This window comes from Tenrec ecaudatus, chromosome X, assembly GCF_050624435.1.
Source record: "Tenrec ecaudatus isolate mTenEca1 chromosome X, mTenEca1.hap1, whole genome shotgun sequence".
In the NCBI taxonomy this organism is placed as follows: Eukaryota; Metazoa; Chordata; class Mammalia; order Afrosoricida; family Tenrecidae; genus Tenrec; species Tenrec ecaudatus.
Window position 1 is genome coordinate 16,015,857 of NC_134548.1, and position 14,867 is coordinate 16,030,723.

Genomic DNA, 14,867 nt, shown 5'->3' on the forward strand with positions numbered 1-14,867 from the left:
GCTCAGCCTTCAGTTACTGCCTGGCCTGCTCCAAAGCCCCGGTGCAGCCAGAGTCCAGGGAGTAGTTCACAGGGAGTCAGGATGGGACCTTTGGCCTGCTCTCCTAGTAACTTGCTTACAGTCTCCTAGGACAACTGTCTGAGCTCTCTGTGTCCCTTTTTCTGCTGCAATCTGGAGATAACCCTCATGACATCACCCACCGCTCAGGGCTGTTGGGAGAACGGTGAGTTCAGGAGAGCTTCTAGAGGACAAAGGTGTGAAGAGAGGTCCTGGACTTAAGGAGCTGCCAATGGCCCAGAGGGACACTCCCTGTCCCAGGAAGCAACAGTTCTATGGGGACCAGTGTAATTCTCCCATTCCCACCCTCTGCTGGGCATCTGGCAGCTATGTGATTTGCTTCTTTGCAAAACCCTTTTACATGCACAAGGAGCCCTCCTGGCATAGTGGGTTACAAACTGGGGTGCTAACCACAAGGTTAAGGGTTTTAAATCCACCAGCTACCCCAGGGCAGGAAAATGAGGCTTTCTGCTCCTGTAAAGATTTGCAGTCTTAGAAACTCACTGGGGTAGTACACTTTGTCCTACAGACTCAATGGCAGTGAGGGTTTTTGAATTTTATATGCCCAAGTTCGATTCCATTTCATCCAGGAAGTCAAGTTTTCATTGGGAGCTATGAAGTCCATTCGGACTTATGATGACCCCACAAGACAAAGTAGAATTGCCCCCCATGGGATTTTCAGGTTGTACATCTTTACGGGAGCAGATACCCAGGCCTTTATTGGCCCAATCATTGTCTGGGGAAGGAGTAAGGAAATATGTTGAAACAGAACCGAAGAAAGCTGGGTTGGTTAGGATTCACTTCTACTTCTGTCCTTATAGCATGTCTCGGGGAGAAAAAAAAAAGCCCCAAATAAACTGAACTCACTCCCATCGGGTCAATTCTGACTCATAGTGACCCTACAGAACAGAGTAGAACTTCTCCTGTAGGTTTCAAAGAGCTAAACCCCTTTGGGCATCAGAAAGCTTCATCTTTCTCCTGCAGACAGGCTGGTGGTTTTGAACTTGCAGTCAGCAGGCCAACATGGAACCCCAGGTTCCTTACAACATGTTCAGCTCCAAATATTTGGGATCCCTGGCTTGATACCTCGCTAAGAGAAGGCAAAACTCCCGGCTGTACTTTTTCTGGTGGTTACCTTCAGATACTACAGTCTTCTCTTTGTTTCCTTCCATGAACATCAGTGCTGGGTTGAATCATCGTTCCCTTCGCTCAGTACTACTCTCTTTCTTAGGGTCTACCTGTATGTTGCTAATGTGCTTACTACAATTAAGAAACATGGGGACTGTGCTGGTTTTGTCTGGGATCAAAGACAGCTGACTAAGGGGAGCCTTTTTATAGGAAACACATGAAGATCCTTGGTGACAAAGGGGTCATTTTAGGACTCCTTCCTCCCAGGCTTAGTGGGCAAAAGGAGCCAGAATGTTGTCCCTCTCTCCCCTGCTGAGCTCTGTCTGCTCCAAGTGACTGAGGTCAGGGAAAGACACGGTGCCTGATGGCAGCCACCATGGCAGCTGAGTCCGGGCTTATTAGCCCTTTCCAAGGAGCTCCTCTGGAAAACAGAGCCCAGGTCTGGAAACTTCCCAGATCACTCCAGCACAGATCAAGAAGGCATGGATGGGGGCGGCAGGAACTCACAAGAGGGAGCTATTTTTGAGTGACTGGAAATAAAAGCTAAACACAGGTGTGTTCTGCACGAGTGGAAAATTCCCCTAATCCACAAGAATTCTTTATAAATAAACTCAAAAACAAGCTGCTCAGGTTGCCACATTGAATTTGAGTTCCCAGGGATACACGCACACAGCTGAGGTCTCTGCACATTCTCTCAGCAGCTATGGAGGGCATATAGGGCTACCTAAGATGCCAGGGTCCTTTTCTAGAAAGCTGCAAAAACGGGCCACCTAGAGCTAGAAATTAGGGCCCGCCTGTCCTGTGACTCCTGCCCTCCAAATCAAACGCACTGCCATTGAGTCCGTTCTGACTCTTGGGGACCTTCCAGGATCGAGTAGAACTGCCCTGTGAGTTTCAGAGGCTAAACCTTTCACAGAGCTGAAAGCCCCATCCTTTTTCTGCAGAGCTGACCTTACCCAACTTGTAACCCCTTATGCCACCAGGGCTTCCAGCTCACTGCTATCCTGTCAATACTGACTCAGCGCGACCCTATAGGACAGGGGAGAACTGCCCTTGTGAGTTTCTGAGATGCCAACTCATTGGGAGAGTAGAAAGCCCTTTCTCCCAAGGAGCAGCTGGTGGTTTCGAACTGTTGACCTTGAGGATTACAGTCCAATGCATAGTGCCAAAAAAAGCAGGGAAAAGAAACGTCCCTGGGTAACTAACTACCAAAGGCCAACAGGGCGTGGAATTCCTGCTCCCTTGAGAAAGCTTTCGAGCAAGAACAACTGAATTTAGAGCATGGGCTCTCCCTTCAACTCATCCATATGGAAATGCACACACACCACTCTTCCTTTTACAATAGTAATAACTCACAGGCACCTCCATGAACTTCTGGGCTGTTCCTCTCTCGGGGAGGAGGTAAGACAATTCTTCAATGTCACCAGCGGTTTATCGACTCAGACCCCACCTCCCTCACTTTCAGCAGGCAAAGCCCCATCAAAGCTCTCTTTCCAATTTCTTCCGCACCCTCCCCGTCACTTTGACTTCTTTCTTAGCAATTTTCGGTGGCTTTTTCATCATTTTCTCCAGCAGCAAATTGGGCTCAGCTCTAAGAACACCCCCATTGCCAGGAAGCCGAGGTCTGAAAAAGAGCAGTCCGAGGAGAAGCGGCAGTCCCTAGGGTCCAGGCACTTCATACACAGTGTTTCAATAAACCCGCATGACAGCCTGGGAGGCTGGTGTCAAGGGCCATGCTTTATGGCTCAGACTACCATGCCCAATGGCACATGGGTGGTACTGAGGAGATACATGAAGAACAGCCATAGGGACTGAGGCCAGGCAGGCAGACTGCTCGGGACATGTGAGCTGGGGAATATACCTGGGTTTTACAATAAAGCAAAGGGAAGTTACTAAAGATGGTCCTTGGAGGTGAGGGGTGACTGAGAAAAGTCGTGGGGGGGGCATGCTGTTAGTAGAGAAAGCTTAGGAAGAAAGGGCCTGCCGGTTCTAGAGCTGTTTTGCTCAGGGTGGGGGCAGGTGGGACCCAGAGGGCCAAGTGGCAAAATGGTATGGGAGTTTGAAGCTTAAGGGGCAGCACTTGTGTGCAAGCCAGTCAAGGAACCAAGGCTAGTTCATGTGTTGGAAATTCTGTATGACTATCTGTTGGCTGCGTTACAATTTCCAAACTGCTTTAATTACAGAAATGGACTAGACTGGGAGATTCTCGGGTCACCTGGGGAAGGTGATGGCAGCCTTTCTCTTGCACCTGCTTGCTCTCCCTCCTCCGTGGAAGGGATTTGAAGAGTCCCTGCATGGCCACAACTTTGATAGAAATCAGACACTTTGTATAAGACTTCTAGCTGGGCTGGAGGGAGAAAATAATCAAGTCAAATGTGTTTTCATCACGGTGCATGTTCTCATGTTAAAGGCCAGGAACTGGTAGATAATCTAATCTGGCAGAAATAGATATGTCTGACTAAGACCCCAGCTTATGTGGTGGTAGTGGGTTTCTTTTTCCCAAACCTAATGAAATATTATTGATCTACTCGGTACACTGGTACGTGTTTTCCATTGAAAGGCAAATGCCTTGGTGGCGTAATAGGTTACGTGTTGAGCTACTAACCACAAGGTCCACAGTTCGAACTCACCAGCTGCCCCACAGGAGAAAGATGAGGCTTTCTACTCCCGTACAGAGTTACAGTCCATGAAACCCACAGAGGCAGCTCTACTCTGTCCATCTGCTCTCTATGAGCTGGAACTGGATCACTGGAGGTTGAGACGGATGGATACAGTGGCTGTGAGAAGGCGCTCAAGCATGAGAACAACGGAGGGGATGGTGCAGGACTGCGCAGGGGTTCGTTCTGTTGTACATAAGGTCAACTATGAGTCAGAGATGAGCTTGAAAGCACCTAAGGCCAATAGTCATTAGTTTCAGCATCTCTGAATTCAGGTACTTAAAACACACAGCCTCTAAAGCCCTTTGGGGAAGTAACCATGCCTCATTATAAAAGTAAGCCCTGGGCAGAGGTGTGGCAACACTGTGGCCTCTGTTTTTCAGTAATGGCCACGGTAGTGAGCCCCTGGGCCTCCCCCCACCATCATGCCCTCCCCTGTCCGCCTCCTTTGTCACTACATCTGCGCAGGCAGCTGTGATGATGCCCAAGTTAACACTTGCGCTGCCGAGGGAATTATAGATCATAGATTTCTGCCACTCACTGGATGGTTTTGTTATTGTTAGATGCTAAAGGGTTGGTTCCAACTCACAGCAACATTATGCACAACAAAACAAAACACTGCCTGGTGATAGACCATCCGCACAATTGTTATGTTTAACCCCATTGTTGCAGCCACTGTGTCCATTCATCTTCTTGAGGGCCTTTTCTAAAAATTTTAATAAATAATTTTATTGGGGGCTCTTACAACAATCCATATATACATCTACTATATCAAGCACATTTGTACATATGTTGTCATCATCCTTTTCAAAGCATTTTCTTTTTGCTTGAGTCCTTGTTATCAGTTCTTTTTTTCCCCTAATCCCACCCTCACGAGCCCTTGATAAATTACTATCATTTACATTTCTTATACCATCCGCTATCTCCCTTCACCCATGTTTCTGTTGCTCAACCTGGTGGGGTGGGGGGAGGTTATATGTTGATAATTGCAATCGGTTCCCCTTTCTTCCCCCATCTTCCCCCTACCCTCATGGTATCGCTACTCCCATTACTGTTCCTGAGGGGTTCATCTGTCCTGGAGTCTGTGTGTCAAGAACTCTTATCTGTGCCAGTGTACATGTTCTGGTCTAGCTGGATTTGTAAGATAGAACTGGGGTCATGATAATGTGGGGGTTGGGTGGGGTGGGGAGGAAGCATTAAACGACTAGAGAAATGTGTGTTTTGTTGGTGCTACACTGCACCCTGGCTGGCTCATCCCTTCCTTGTGACCCTTCTGTGAGGAGATGCCCAATTATATCCATTCTGGCCCCCCTCTTTTGTATCGATATGACTGTTTGTTTTGGGCCTTCTGATGCCTGATACTTGATCCTGTCAACACCTCATGATCACACAAGGTGGTGTGCTTCTTCCGTGTAGCCTTCATTGCTTCCCTGCTAGATGGCCGCTTGTTTGTCTTCAAGCATTGAAGACCTCAGACACAATATCTTGTGATAGCTGGGCCCCATCAGCTTTCTTCACCACGTTTGCTTAAGCGATTGTTTCAGGAAGGTGACCATCACAGAATACCAGGTTATTAGAACAAAATGTTCTTGCACTGAGGTAGGACTTGAATCAAGACCCAAATGTCCATCGCTACCTTTATATTTAAAATATAAATGTACGTATGTAGACCTATATCCCTACCATTATATAAAAATATATTTACATATGTACATGCCTGCATTTATACCTCTGTAAACGTCCTTTGCCTCCTACTTCTTTCCTCCTGTCCTATCATGTTCAACCTTCATTCGGCTCTCAGTAATTCCTCTCGGCTACATTGCAGTTGATCTACACCACACAGGCATCCTATACCCTCCTTGCCATTGATTTTAGATAACTTGGTCCCTTGTTCCTGGGTTTGTTGGCTGCCCCCTCCCTTTGCCCCACCTCCCCTCTCTCATGTGCCCCCGACCCCCAGAATAGTCAGTTCCATTGTTTTCTCCTCGGGAGTGTTTATCCTGTCTATCGTATATAGATAGACATGGGAAAAAAGCCTATAAATAGTCCCAGGTCTGTCTGTTGACCCTTATGAATGCTTTCCAATATGGTCTGATGGGGTGCCAAGCCCTGCCCCTGAGGTTTGTTTTGGAATTCCTCTGGGACTTCATTGCTTTGCTCCATTTGCTGCTCTGTTGTGCTCCCGTCATGTTTCAACCTGGTGTGTATGTGGGGGGGGGGGCAGACCGGGTACAATTCTTGCACTGTGTCTCCAGTGCTGTCCCCATTGCACTCTGGGTCAATGAGGGGACACTGTGTCTCATGGTGGGGCAGGTCTACGGTCCTCTCTGTGCATTGGCTGCTCTGAGCAGGAACGTCATCCTCGGGGGGTGGTGAACCAGGATGCAGTTCGTTCTTTCTCACTTGGCACACCAGGTTGAGGTCTGGTGAGGGCCTTCTTTATTGCAGTCCCTCTACTTTGTTAAGCATGCTGTCCTTCTCCAGGGGCTGGTCTAAACAACACATCTAAAGTATGTAAGATGAAATTTCACCATCCTTGCTTCTAAGGAGCATTCTGACTACACTTCTTCCCAGACACAGTTCAAAACTCACCAGATACAAGAATAAAAGCATACACCTTTAAACTGTACTACTTGTCATCATATTTAACCATCACAACAACCCCACACTTCAGAGAAAAGCCACGTATTCCAGGACTCGCTTAAATAATACATCCTTCAACCACTTACTTGGAGCGCACCACTGCAGGAAAGCATAAACATTCCATAGTCAAGGCCCTGTTAAATGGTGTCCCTTTACATGGATTTTTATAGCTCTCCATCTCCATGTTTATAGGGGTCTGCCTGTAATGATAATAAAACCACCCAACCCTCTCAGCCCAAATAAGACAGGAGTGATCCTCTGAGGATGCCACCAGCCTTCGATCAGAAGGGCCAGCAACCACTCTCTGAGTATGTTCGGCATGTGAGGCAGGGCCTGCTGTTTCAAAGCCCTTCCTTGGACGCTGACTGACACTGAGCCTTGAAGCAAGGCTGCTCTGAAGGGCAGGGCTCCAGCCAAGCAGGTCACCTCTGGGTTATCCTTTCTGGGACGGATGTTTTCCACAAGGCCATGCAGAAACGTGTGACTGGCCCAATGCAAAGTGAATCTGTTCACTTGTCCACAAGCCTATTTGCCTGATTTCCCAGGGCTTGGCTTGATCCCTTGGAAAGATACTCACAGTGGGCCCACAGAAGCCAACTGCTTCAAAGGCTAAAGCAAAAGCTGTCCTTCTACAGTCAATACCTGTAGAAGTCAGTTTCCCAGTTGACCCAACAGGAAAGAACCTTTGTTTACCTTATTGATGAGAGTGACTATATCGCCTTCTTTGATTGTCAATTCGTCGTCATTCTGTGCCTCATATGGAAATATTACTTTGCAGTAATCCTTGGCTGTAGGAAGAAAGAAAACATCACCTTTAAAATATTCCTGGCAATCAGTTGGCCTATGAGAGGCTGTTCTCTAGCCCATGGACTTTAGGGAAACTCATGATAAGTAGAGAAGCTAGTACCACTGCACAAAGTGAGGGCCACTCTCATGAAACGACCTAAGATGGCTCAGTTTGGGCTCATGCATATTTATTTTTTTGATATTTTTTCCTTTCATAAATCATGTGATGCCATGATATGCCATAGGCTACTTAATTTCTCTCAGAAAAGTAAAAAGTAAAAAAGGTCTTAAGAAAACAGACGTGCACCATTTTGGACGCTCTTTGGGAACAGGCGTAAACGTGACCCAATGCTTCCCTCCCTACCTTGTGAAATTAACAGGGCATTTACATATGACACAAAGCAGACATGGTTCACAAAACAATGAAAATGATCCCCTCATGGTATAACTGAAAAGACAGATGCTAATGTGTTTGTATGTGAACCATGTTTATAAACTTGCACTAATGAACAAATACTGCTCAGATATTCTTTACACATCCTTATTTGTGGGTTTTTTTGGGGGTGTAAACTCACTCAGATATGTCCCGTGGTTTCCCTAAGGAAGCCTGCCTATTCATAGTTAGTGTTTTTTAAGTAGCAAGTGGATTCATCAGTCCTTTCCAAAGAAGGGCAAATACTAAGGCCACTCAAAATCAATTCAAATAGGTCTGAATTAGATGCTTTTTCAAGTCTACCTGATGATGTAAATGTTAACTCTTTTCTAATTACACATTCTCTTTTCACTGAAGAAAATAGTAAAAGCATTGATAAGGTAGTTGGAAAGTTAAAACTTGGATATCTAGGGTTTGATGCATCAGAACAGACGGTGGAAGAGAAATTCACTAGCATTGGTATCTCCTGGGACAGGCATCTATTATTCTGCATCAATGTCAACAATTCTAATGGTAACTTGAGACATCTCCCAAGGATCGAGTCAATTCCTGCAAACAGATAGTAACTTAGGGCTATATATGTTAAGTATCAATTATATTGATACTAGTAGAATTTATATCACTAAAATGTGTTTCGTTATTATGATTAATGTTCCATCAATCAAATAAATGATATGCAAAATAAAGCCAATAAAACTCCATAATATACTGTATTATGGGAGGGAGGGAGAAAGAGGGGGAGTGAGGGTCAGAGAGGGAAAGAGAAAAGGAGAGAGAGTAGGAGGGGAGGGAGGGAGGGAGGGAAGGAAGGAGAGACAGAGAGAGAGAGAGAGAGAGATATTGATTGAAGGAATAGTTGATTGATTCTATTTTATTGCAGATGTTCTTCTTCTCCCCCTCCCCAATGGCTTGAAGCTATTGATTATACCTTGTACCCTAGTGTTGGAAACCGTAAGTCATATGTCTTGTGGACTCTGGCCCTAATGGATTTTGCTCATTAACCTGGGTTAAAGTTTCATTAATAACAATGCAAACCCAACCCAAACCATTATTTCTGGGTTGATCCCAACTCAGAGTGACCCTTCAAGACAAAGTGAAACTGCCTTGCAGGACTGCCAAAGCTGAAAGTTTCTATGAAGCAGACAGACTCATGTTTCTCACAGAGTAGCTGTTGGGTTCAAAGAGCCAACCTTTCTGTTAGCAGCTACGTCTTTTAACCACGGCATCACCAGCAACACCACAATGCCTCTGAAATAATCCTGTGTCTACCATCATCTTACTTCTCTTAAATCAGTATGAGCAAACCTCCCGAATTCTGAGTCAGTCAAATGTTCTGCAAGAGGTGGAAAGTGAAGCAGTTTAAATTGGATGTGACAACTCCTTAGCAATTGTCCTCGTGACTGTGCTAGTGAAGTATGACTACCCAACCTCAAACCGCACAACACAGAAACAAACACAGTATCAGGGAAGACCCACCCTGCAGAGGCAAGCTTTAAAAATAATTTTTTGGATGGAAACCAGGTAGACATTCTGTTAAAAAAAAAAAGACTGGATATATGTGGCCAATCAAGAATGCAGGCGTAGGTTACATTTCCCCTCCTTTCAGTAAAAACAACAAAAAAAGTACACTATAAGTGTGACAGAAAGGAGCCTGGGTGGTATAGTGGGTTACACATTGGGCAGCTGATGACAAGGACAGCAGCCACTGTGAGGGCGAAAGATAAGGACTTCTACTCCCACAAAGATTTAGTCTTGGGAACCCATAGGGGCAGTTTCACCCTGTCCTTTAGGGTCACAATGAGTCATAATCGACTTGATGGCAGTGAGACATGTGGGAGACACTGTTGGTAAACTATCCAATATCCAACTACCCAGCGGCCAGGCCCCACCCCCTTTCCAGTTCACAGAATCCCCATTTGTTCAGGTATGTTTTTCAGGAATAGAGAACTTTCCCCATGGGGTCCCAAGAATCAGTAAAATACATCTAATCAAATGATGTTCGTCTCACTTCTGTCGATCCGTGATTAGTTTAGGGGTGGGCATGTGATTTACTTCCAGTCAGTGAAATGTGAGGGAAGTCTGCTAGGAAGGGCACTAGATTTTGTTACCTGCATTGTTGGAAAACCACATCGTGTCTGGTGCTGACACAGTCCTATTCAAACCATGAGAAGACTGCCAAGCAAAGCCAGAGGACTGGGCCTTGGGGCAACACTGTTGAGCTATCTGAAGACTAATTCACCTTCCAGGGGTCTGCCTCTGGACTTCCGGTTAGGTGACTTCCTACACTACTTCGTCATTCAGGTATTCATTACTCAAAGCAGAACACACCCTGACATGAAGGAACTCAGTAGAAGGAAAGGGGATTTTCCAGTTACTGTCTGCGAAAAACTTAACTATAGTCTAGCTAAATAAAGAAATCAATTTACTTTTTATTTTCCTTTTTGAGCCATTGGTTTTTGGGTTTTTTAGAATCATTTTATTGGGGGCTCGTACAACTCTTATAAAAATCCATACATATATCCATTGTGTCAAACACTTTTTGGGTACATTTGTTTCCCTCATCATTCCCAAAACATTTGCTTTCTACTTGAGCCCTTGGTATCAGCTCATTTTTCCCTTCCCTCCCCCATGAACCCTTGATATTTTATAAATTATTATTATTTTGTCATATCTTACACCATCTGATGTCTCCCTTCACCCACTTCTCCATTGTGCTGTCCATCCACCAGGCAGGAGGTTATATGCTGATCCTTGTACTCTGTTCCCCCTTTCTCCCTCACCTTCCCTCCACCCTCTCAGTATCACCACTCGTAGCACTGGTCCTGATGGGTTCATCTGTCCTGATGGGTTCATCTGTCCTGGATACCCTGTGTTTCCAGTTCCTATCTGTACCACTGTACATCCTCCAGTCCAGCTGGATTTGTAAGGTAGAACTGGAATCATGATAGTGGGGGTGGGGGGAAGCACTCAAGAACTAGAGGAAAAATTTATGTTTCAATTGCCCACAGATTGGCCCTGGGCTCCCACTCCACACACACACCCTCATTCACAATGCTATGATTTTTTTTGTTGTTGTTCTTTGATGCCTGATACCTCATCCCTTCGTGCCTCGTGATCTCACAGGCTGGTGTGCTTCTTCCATGTGAGCTTTGTTGTTTCTCAGTTAGATGGCCACTTGTTTATCTTCAAGCCTATAGGACCCAAGACACTATATCTTTTGATAGTTGGGCACCATCAGCTTTCTTCACCACATTTTTTTTCGCACCTGTTGTCTTCAGCAATCATGCCAGGAAGGTGAGCATCCAGACTGCCGAATTGTTAGAACAAAGTGTTCTTGCGTTGAGGGAGTACTTGAGTAGGGGCCAACTGTTCATCTGTCTCCTTAATACTAAACCTATAAATATATGTCTATAGATCTATTTACCCCTTGTATATAAATATATTTACATCTGTATATACCTGTATTTAGATCTCATTAAATGCCCTTTGTCTCCTATTTCTTTGTACTTTCCTTTTGTCCCACTATCATGTTCAAGCCTTCTCTCTTCTGGCTTGTTTATCCCGCCTATCCCTCCCAGGTAGACATGCAGCAACAACAATATGCACCATCACAACAGTAGCAGCCTCTTCCTATACATCTTCATCATTCCTCTTCATTCCCAATTCTTCCCTTGCTAAATCATGGCTTGGTATATAGTAGAGAGTCAACATATGACTGTTCAATTGACTTATAACCAAGACATCGAGAAAACATTAATAAGAGAGTACAGTTGATCCTTGAACAACATGGGTTTGAATTGGGGCAGGGAAGGGGAGGAGAGGCACTTACAAAGGTCATGTGATGCTAATCATCTCCGACTTAGTAGTTTGTCTCTACATACAAGTTGGACTGTGAAGTTTAAAGCCATGTTGTTTGTGGGTCAACTGAAAATTATATGCCAACTTTCAACTGTGAAGGAGGTTGGTTTCCCTACCCACTGTACTTTTCAAGGGTCAACTGTCCTACATCATGCCTTAAAAATGTTTCATGGGCCATTTTGCTTTAGGCTCACCATTTCCCTATAGGCCAGTGGTTCTCAACCTGTGGGTCATGACCCCTTTGCACAGGGGTCGCCCAATTCATAACAGTAGCAAAATTAAATTTCTGAAGTAGCAATGGAAATAATTTTATGGTTGAGGGTAATCACAACATGAGCAACTGTATTAAAGGGTCGCCGTCTTAGGTAGTTTGAGAACCACTGCTATAGGCTGAGGAACGCAGGTGTCCTCTGGTCTTAAAAAAGGGGGGTGGGTGGGAGTTAGAAATGGGGAGCTAGCCACGAGTATGAGAAGAAAATTTTCTGAAATTGATTATACTGATGATTGCAAAAATCTAAATGATTGAATTATATGATCTGTGAAATCTATGCCAATAAAACAATGAAATAAACCACTTTAAAGGAATGTCACTTGTATATTATAAAATTTAGCTGCTGTCAGAATTCGGTGTGATGAATGTTAATAAATTAATACAAGTGTGTTCCCATCACCATATATCGATTTTAGAGCACCTGCATCACTCCAGCTATGTGGTTCTACAAGTGAGGGATTAGGCATAGAATTATCTAGAAAGCATTACCAAAGGAGAAATTTTAGAATAAAGTGTAGGCACTTCACCATGTCTTGCCTCTCTTTACAACCCTAGACCTTGGCACAGGGCTCCAATTCCGTATTTCTGATGACCCCCAATTGGTACCTATAATGTGGAGGAACATTCGAGAGGCAGCAAGTGCAGAGGAGAGGATTCTGGGTCAGAGTTTGGGACAGTGGATACTGGGGTCTAGTTGAGCTCTCTTAAGCATGTAATCTTAGAAAACCACAATGCAGAAGGCCAACCCAGGGGGTCATGGTGGGTAGATAAAGAACTTGGCTAACTCCTCAAATTTCTTGAAGGTAGCCAGATACTTTTAGCAAATTGTCAAGTATAGAACAAAGTCAAATTTATTTTAGAACTCTAACATAGAACTACTAATAACACAGTGGCTCTGGTTCAATGGGAAAGTAGGATCGTCCCATCTCCTACCCAAGTCCCCCAACATGTCACAGTGAAATTCTTGCGGGCCCCAAGGAACATACCGGGCAGCACCTAACTCCTGACGGCTCTATCATTTTATGGTTCTACTCACAGAGTTCCTGACCAAACACCCTTTAACTTATTAAGATTTATGTTGAAATAAAATGTATTTTTACTTTTACATTTGGACCCTCAATTAGCAGCATTAGAAAAGAAAAGGAAAACAGCCATCAAGCTGGATTGGGTATATCAAAGTATGTAAGACACTTAAAACTAAATGCATATGCAAAAAAATCATTAACTCTGAGACTGTGAATTTCACTCCATAGTATATGGAATCAAGATGTTTACAATTTCAAATGAAACATTCATGGAGCACCGTGAGAACGGCCCTGTGGTACACAAGTACCCAGGCCCTCTACCTTGGCACGGAAGAGACAAGCCGGGAGGAAGGCAAGGGCAGAGCAATGGGGGAAGGTCCCGGCAAAGTTGTGAGTAAACGCGCTGCAACTCCAGCACAGGGTGGCTGGGCAGCAGAGGGAGGCATGATTCCATTCAGGAGAGGGTTCACCAAAGAGAAGGCATGGCATGTGATATGTCATATAATCCCAAATCCCTTTTTGGATGTGGGAAGATGATAAATTTTAAGTGAATAGCAGAGATGAAGAGGAAGGGAATGAAATTAATTGTAGAGGCTGGCATGTTTCCATCTATTCATAAATTAGATGGATTTAATCATTCTAAGAGCACACAGGAATTAACACAGATATGTACCTAGAGAAGTAAAGGCATAAGTTATCCAGCGATTAAGATGAGTCTCTCTCTATTTGTCTTTAGAAAGATTGAAAAAAAGCCCCAACAAATTAGCATAATTACACTGACATCCCAATTTGGTTGTTAAGCTTTTGTGTCTTGGATAAAATGCCATTGGGGGCAGTGCTGCTGTGAAGATTGGTGCACATGTTTCTGCTTTCGGGTCTCTTGGACAGAGTGGAATTGTCGTTTGGTAACTCTCTTACCTTTTGAGGAATGCCACACTATTTTCCACTGTGGCTCTCCTATTTTGCATTCCCACCAGCAATAGCCAAGGGCTCCAATTTCTCCACAGCCTTGCCAACATTGGTAATTTTTTTTTGTTTCGTTGGTCTGTTTTTAAATCAGTCATCCCGGGGAAAGTTGGGTGATATCTCATTGTGGCTTTGCTTCTCAACTCTCTAATGGCTAATGAGCTTGTGGGCTCCCTGAATATCCTCTCTGGTGAAAAGAAGCAATGACTCTTCTCATAACCCCGCCCCTTCCACTGGACACACCCATATAGAGGCAGATGTGCAGAAAAAATGCCTGTATGTCAGCAAGTCCCAGGCCCTGATGACCTCCCAGATCAAGAAGCCCTTGATTCATTACTGACTTTCAATTGGGAAGAAATTTGTTCCATTAAAGCCACCAAGAAGGGCAGTCATAATTCACCTCTCCAAACAGACCTTCTTTCAATCTCTAAGCTTCTAGAAGTTTCATCACATGACTCCCCTCAGCTGGTTTTACAGTCCATTCATATAAAAAAAATCAACATACAGACTGAAAAAAAATGTCAAAAGTAGTAATTTTTAAAACCCCTCAGCTTCAAAACAAAAAGCAGAATATCGTGTTAGTAAGCAGAAACACACAAACATACACAAGAGTAGTTGTCAAATCTAAGACAAGCGTGGGCCCAATTTTACAACACAAAGATCACAACCCCGTGTATCATAGGGTGACTCTGGTGGGAAGTCTTCCTGGGTTTTCAGCAGATATGGAAAGTACTAAGGCATACCTAGAACTCGAAATGTTGCCTCTCTTTTGAAAACTGAGAACAAAGCATGATGCCTGCTTTCCCTAGTGTCACAATTCTAAATGGTGCCATTAAATGGATAATAGTGACCCGAGACATTACTGGTTCACAGTCCCTTTATTCAGAATGACTACAGAGAGATTTTTTTTTTCAGATTTTAAAAAGGCAACTGATTGTATATACCATGTAAAGGATGATACTCTCAGCTGGGGTCTTGGGGTACACCGAATCATCAAATCCTTTAAAATTCCTACAACAAACAGATGACAATCCCCCTAGTGG

General features: G+C 44.4%; 1 protein-coding gene across 3 annotated transcripts in view; it reads right to left on the reverse strand.

Moving 5' to 3' along the window:
* Positions 1 to 14,867, reverse strand: part of SH3KBP1 (SH3 domain containing kinase binding protein 1) — a 424,275-nt gene that overhangs the window by 119,006 nt on the left and 290,402 nt on the right. For all 3 annotated transcript variants that reach the window (XM_075538783.1, XM_075538782.1, XM_075538784.1), the window contains one exon: positions 7,179 to 7,273. In XM_075538783.1, the coding sequence (XP_075394898.1) occupies positions 7,179 to 7,273 (95 nt within the window). The remainder of the gene's footprint in view (positions 1 to 7,178; positions 7,274 to 14,867) is intronic.